Here is a 6,846-nt window from a genome sequence, read left to right as displayed (position 1 = left end):
AATTGTAGCACTTCTTTTAAAAACTTGAAAGAGACTAGTGGTATTTAAAAAATTTATCTCCATCTTTAACTTAATATGCTAATTAAGAGGTATTTTTCAGCAAGTTTTATAAAGCCTCTACCAGTCCACTTTTATTTCTGGCTTTGAAAGTGAAATACTACAGATTTTATCAGAAAACTACCTCCAGTGCTTATGCTCAATCATTTTCATTGAACCACAGACATTTAATAGCACAGATTCCTAGCCATGGCATCATAAACAGGCATGCAATTTCAAAATAAATAGTACACATGCTTCTAGGCTATATAACCCCCACACACCATTTCCAGAAGAATGGCACGAGTTTTTGCTTCTTTTTCTGCCTGAACTTCTTCTATTTCATCTGCAGACCGTCCTTTCAAGTCATCAATTTCTTCGTCTGCTCCTATTCTGCCACTCTGAAAATGAAGGGAAAAGCTATTTATTACCAAGCCTCAGCCAAAAATTATTTCTCACTTTACAAACACTCTTGAATGACCTCCCTGCCCACTCTCCGAGACATGAAAAAATGCTTAAGCGCTGTATGTCTGCAGAACTGGGCTCTCATTCTGTTCTTCCCACTTAGATTAAAAGAGGAGAGAGAAGATGTTATCCTCATGTGTTTCAAGCACTATGAACTCTGTATGAACTTCCAGGCCCAATCTGAACCACATTCAGTTAAATATTCTAAATAATTTTATATTCCCATCTCATACTCAACATCTCACCACAAGTGTCAATTCACTTCTAATCTAGATAGCTCCTACAAGAAATGAAGATAAGGAACACTGCAAATATCTCTGGTGTCTAATAAGACTCAAATATTAAATATATCATAACAAGAATTCTACATTTACACATCTATATCTAGATGGGACTTGAGGATTAATTTTTTTCTGCTCATTAGCATCTCTAGTATGCTGCTTCCCTTCTTAAAGACATTTCTATGCCAAAAGGTGTACCTTCAGACAGTTATGGGAGAAGAAAACTATAAGCATTCAAACCTCTACACTGTTGGCAGTGAGCTATTAAATTCCTTATGCCTTTTAAGATATCTGAAGGTACAGAGATTTACCACAGTACTGATATACTATGAAAGCCTAATTCCAATCTTACCATTGTATCTACTAAGATTAAAAATAAACAATATTCTGTCTATTCATTGCTTGAAATGACTATATCCATACAAGGAGATAATTTTACACAGCAACTTCCATAACTGCATGCTATGAGTAAGTTCTGAATAATTAGTACTATATTTTTAGCAAATTCCTTCTGCCTGATCAAATACACAACAGTATAAAGGCTTCCAGATGTAACTCAAAGAATAACCAAGATTACTTCCCACCAAGACATGGTATTTCACATTTTAAAGAAAAAGTGCAATAGGCACTTTAATATTAATAAATGTTAGTTATCTTTTGTCTTCTATCAAATATACAAAAAATAGTCATGCCAAAGGTGAATATTCTGAAGGTTCTGCTTAACAGCACTGTAATTATCAATCTAAAATACGGTTTTCCATCCTAAGTCCACCATAGTCACAAGGCAGAGCACCCAAATCAGCCATTTGTCCTTTTCTTGAAAGATTAAGCAGCTGTATTTGACTAAACACGGCAATAGCCCCAAATAACAGATAAGCATTTGACACATCAGAACTCAGGATGGCATAGTAGAAGACTTTCTCTTACCCTCCTACACTAAAACTGTGTTTTATAGGACATAGATTTGACAGAAACTCTTAAAGATAGAATTCTTATTTTTCCAAGACTATGTTGGCCACTAATAGGGATAAGTGTAGTCACTTATTTCTCCCACCTTTCCCACAAGAAGCTACCATAAATACTCACATCCAGCTGCTCCTTAGTAGGTTCTGGTGAGCGATCCGGAATAGACAAGCCAGGTGGATCTTCAAATGGATCATCTAAAATTACTGTATGATTTATCCTTACAGAAAACAAAGTCAAGATCAGTATCAGTCACATGCAAGTAAAAAACTCTCTTTACCCGAGTAAGAGGAAACCAGCCCCACTGACTCTCAGTTAAATCCCAAATATACTGTATGCTTGTAAATACTCATTCTGATGCTTTTGTAAAGGGAACATAGTTGTACATTTTCTCATATAGTTGTTTTTCTTAGTACCTGCTTACTTTACCAATAATACTGGAATAAGAGTATTTAAGATACTATGTACAGTTCACCTGACATCACTATATTAATCTGGTTTCCAAAAAGGAATAATTTGTTCAATTATAATGTATTCCTCAGAAAGAGAAGTAAAAAGTAGTCACACCTGATATCTTGATATGGGATAAAATCCTTATCTACAAAGGTTTCATTAATTGTCTTCAATACATCCATGCCTTCTGTCACTTCTCCAAATACTGTATGCACACCGTCAAGGTAATCCAGGTTCTCCCCTGTTGTAATAAGAAACTAGAAAAGGAGATATAAAACCAGTAACAGTAAATAAAAAACTCAGGACTTGAGTTTTACCTTAAGAGAGGTCCAACTCTCACTGAAATCAGTATGTAAAAAACAACCCTCTTCCTGACTTCTGCAGGAGATTAGTCATCTTCTGTCAGCTCAGAGAACATGGTGAGCCAACCTACAGCTCAGAGCCACTGCGTGAGGAACAGAGGCTCTCTCATACAAGTCTCCCTCCACACAAGCCTGCAGCTCTGGCTCATTGGACCCTTCTAAGAATTGATTTGACTCAGTAACTTTGCAGAAAACTGGACTGGCAGACAAAGAGCAGGTAGTTATTGTTGAGCAAGATCAGCAAAGGATGTGGCAGGCCTCATCGCTGATGAGGGAGAGAGGACAGAAAGGAGAGGGCTGCACCTCTGGGCAGCAGTGAGCTGTCTCATCACCTGCTCAGCAGGTGCATTTTCACAATTTTGGCAAAAGCTCCCATTGTTCTACCTTCACCTTCTTCTATCCAGAACTTTTTCTCTCACTTCTATCACAAACCCTTCTCACCCAAAACCAAGATGCAGCAGTACTGAGAGAACTAGAACACAGTAGCAGCAACTTAGATCAGCTTGGACAGGCACTGAAATGTGCTCTATCACAAACCGCTTTAGAGCAAAACTGAAGCTATGAAAATTGACACCAACTGAACACTCTGGTAACAAACCAGAGCACGGACACTTGGTAATGCACGAAGAAGCAGATGTGCACAGAAAACAGAACCATTACATACATGCTTCACAATCTCACTTGTAACATCTCACTCATTCTCTGAAACACAGTTAAGACTGGTTAGTATTTGGTATATAGGTTATACTAAGTTACACTGTATTTGTAAGCCAACTCCACGTAATTTCCTACTGGATTTTTTCTTTCCCAAAGGACGAAGATGTAACAACGTTCCTGTGAACTGCATTAATTCCCATGGGTCTGTGTATATGCTAGCAGGCTACATTCTTAAATGTAAATATAAATGTCATCTCTTCTTAAATCCCTCATTCAAACAGTTTTATACATACAATGCAAGGAAGCAGCAAAATTACTTCATGTATAACAAGCACTAGCTGGAAAAAAACCCCTACTTTTTAAAAACTGCTCTTCTATTATTAAAAATAATCCTCTTTCTAAAATTAAAACATATGGATATTATAAAGTGACAATGTGTCTAAAATAATTATTTAGAATATCATCCTATGAGATTAAAGCTTTAAATACACCCTCAGGATAAACTCAGTGCTTGTGAACAGGGAACAGCAAAGGGAAAATAACCACTTTCAATAATTGTTTTATAACAGCACTGGGATAGAACTGTAAATTTACATTGTGTTGCATACTTTTATATCACCAGAGTAGACTGTGGTGTGATTTCAGTTTCCAAACTAACACAAAGTTATAACCAGAAAGTTTTAAGACTATTTTAAAATCCATTTTCCTTACTTTTCACTTTCATTTAACTCCAGGATTTTTGCCTGCCCATTCAATAAATTAGCACAGTCACATAAAAGTATTAACAGAAATTAAACAAAAGAAAAAAATAGAGGACTGAATTATAACAAATAAAACTAATAAAATTAATCTAGGACAGGATTTGGATCTGAGCATTTTAATCTCTTTTCTGTCTATAATCAAATACCAATTGACACTTCAAAATACTTATCTATGGCTGTCTTTTTACATGCTTTTTGACCAATGATGCTATTGAGATGACACTGTCACTGTTGTGCCTCTTTTGTAAATTGAAATAATTTTTACTTTAGTTACTTAGACATATGTCAAGGCTTTCCACTGTATGCTCACCTGTGATCCATGCTCATCGTTGCCATTGTTCACCATTGATACAGTTCCCTTTTTCTTGTGCTTTATTCTTGGCACTTTTTCTGCTTCAAAAAATCTAGCTTGATCACCATATAGTTGACTGAAAATACATTTATAACAAACATGTTACACAAGGCAAAGGAACTTTAAAAAGTGAGATAAATAAATGCTGTGAAACAGTAAATAAAACATCTTAAAAATGTTTACATTGGCATTCAAATAAAACTATAGCTTACGTGGAATCCACACACATTTTTATGGACTGTTTCACTTAAATAATTAACTTATATTACAGAGAACAACAGTTTTTTTCTCTGAGACATTTCATAGCAGCTTTTTTTGGTGGGGTGTATGTTTTTAAACGCAGTATATAACATTTTTCTAATGTATGAAGCGAGTATGTATTTTGATGAGTAGGTTCTGTAAAATTAAGCCAATCCACTCTGTAAAAATGTAATGATTTGTGTCACAAATTTCTCTTCCACAATAAACAGAAAGCCACTAATCTGTGCAAACTAAGTTCATCACGTGGACAGGATTGTGTAGAGCAATTTGAGATATATATGATATGGCAAATTGTTACATTCTTTTAACGTCTAACCCTGATATCACTAATTTTGTCTCACTCTGTACCTGAGAGAGGCATGGTCAATACACACATTTGCCCAAATTTGAGGACAGTGTTCTGTTCAAATTCATTTTGCTAAGAGAGGATTCAAATTAAATGCTTCCTGAATCAGTTTCCTGGGAAGCAAGAACAGAAACTCCAATTTCATGAACTTCAGCAGTGATGAACAGCTAGAAAGGACAAATCGCCACTCTCCACGCTAGTAGCAGAACAGACTCTTCTTCTTTCTCATCACACTGTCTCCCTATCTGCCACACTAAAGAGCCTCAGAAGACCAATCCTTCTAAAAAAGTAGAGTATCAAAGTAAACTTGATCTACCAATGTGAAGAGACAGCTCAGCTTTGGCAAGTTTACCTACCTGGACTTGCACCTGCTTAGCCCAATTGCACTGCTTCCCAGACCACCAGAGTGGTGATCCATGCATTCAAGTTTTCAAGGTTGTGCATTTAAGAGGCTCTGACAGAGCAGACTTAGAGTAATCAACACTGGTCTAGCAACACTGCCTCTGTTCAAACTGAGCTATTTAATTCTGTGCTCCATAGCACTCCAGATTTAGTTTTGCTCTTTAACTTTCATTATACTTTAAATAAATATTTCAAAGGAATCATATAGAACATACACAATTTCTAACTTCCATCCTAGCTGTTTGAATAAGTAATTTCCTTATACACATGCAACATTACTAAATGAACACAAGTAAATATTTTTAGAACAGGATAACTTTCTTATAGACAGGGGGGATTAAGTATAGCCTCTATATTCCCCTCCCCTTCATCAAAATACATTTTGTTACAAAAATAAAAGTAGTAACAAACTGCTAATGATTCTGCCTTCTACAGAGCACTTAGTATGATACTTCTCTAACAAAACCAAACCTATAGTTATTTGCTACCTTCTAAACAATTAAATGTATGTGCAACTTGTCAGTTGTAACTTCACTTCTAAGGTCAAGAGACAGAATACTGCTGAGAACAAAAACTGTGAATGGCCAAAGGCAGCAAAGGAATTAAAAAGGTATTTAGGTATGGAAAACAAATAAGCTTATGCCTCAACATTTTTAATTCCCATCAGTAATTCTGCCCCAAGAGAACTGAAGCCAATCCAATTGGAACTTCTGCTCCCCTACAGAACTTCTCTGTCAATCAAGAAACACAGAAGTTTTACTTACCAATATATGGATTCCCCTCCACGGCCAGTTCCCATGGGGTCACCAGTTTGTATAATAAAATCTCTCTGTCACAAAGCAGAATACATAAGATACTACTTTCATGTTTGTGAAATTAAAACAACAACAAAAAAAGAAATTGAAAATACTCACCTGCACATTATAAATAAGACAATAGTTGTAGTACTTGACTTTGCAGAGCTTCAGAAAATTCAGACAAGCTGCAAGAAATTATACCAACATTTACTAAAGAAAACTCCAGAAAGAATAAATATAGCAATACAGATATCCAGTTCCATGTGTAGAAAAGTGTTTTTGGAGCAGACTGTGTTTAGGCTTATCAGTGTACAGGCTATAAAGGCTCTGAGAAATGCTCAAAGAAGACGTAATACTTCCTCACTCCCTGAACCGAGAAAACCTTAAACAAAACTACTTATTAAAAAACAGGAAGGCCTTTTTTCTCTCCTCTAAAAAAGAAAGCTACCTTCTGATTTACAACATATAACATTTTCTCAATTTCCTGAGTAAATACGCATGACATACATAACACACGCATAATTTAAAAAAATATCCCAAACTTCCCAACAGCACTTGATGCTTTTAAGCCCTTCGAACACATTCAGACAAGCAGCCCACGGGGACGGCCGGGGGGATCCTGTGCCCGGCTGAGGAACGACGTGACACGCCAGGACACGGGGCGGGAGAGGCGGCTGCTCCTGCAGCCCCCGCCGGGCAGCCCGGCCCTC

General features: G+C 36.5%; 1 protein-coding gene across 1 annotated transcript in view; it reads right to left on the bottom strand.

Moving 5' to 3' along the window:
* PPIL4 (peptidylprolyl isomerase (cyclophilin)-like 4) overlaps positions 1 to 6,322 on the bottom strand; it is a 19,931-nt gene extending 13,609 nt beyond the window's left edge. The window contains exons 1-6 of the mRNA XM_009999973.1: positions 6,254 to 6,322; positions 6,104 to 6,168; positions 4,289 to 4,406; positions 2,313 to 2,455; positions 1,869 to 1,965; positions 321 to 437 (exon numbers count right to left, since the gene is read on the bottom strand). Of these exons, the coding sequence (XP_009998275.1) occupies positions 321 to 437; positions 1,869 to 1,965; positions 2,313 to 2,455; positions 4,289 to 4,406; positions 6,104 to 6,138 (510 nt within the window). The 5' untranslated portion in view covers positions 6,139 to 6,168; positions 6,254 to 6,322. The remainder of the gene's footprint in view (positions 1 to 320; positions 438 to 1,868; positions 1,966 to 2,312; positions 2,456 to 4,288; positions 4,407 to 6,103; positions 6,169 to 6,253) is intronic.
* Between the last annotated feature and the right edge of the window lie 524 nt (positions 6,323 to 6,846).

The sequence above is a fragment of the Chaetura pelagica genome, unplaced genomic scaffold (assembly GCF_000747805.2).
Source record: "Chaetura pelagica isolate M959 unplaced genomic scaffold, ChaPel_1.0 scaffold135, whole genome shotgun sequence".
Taxonomy (NCBI): domain Eukaryota; kingdom Metazoa; phylum Chordata; class Aves; order Apodiformes; family Apodidae; genus Chaetura; species Chaetura pelagica.
Note: the sequence above shows the minus strand (reverse complement) of the source record. Positions and strands in the feature narration are given on the sequence as shown.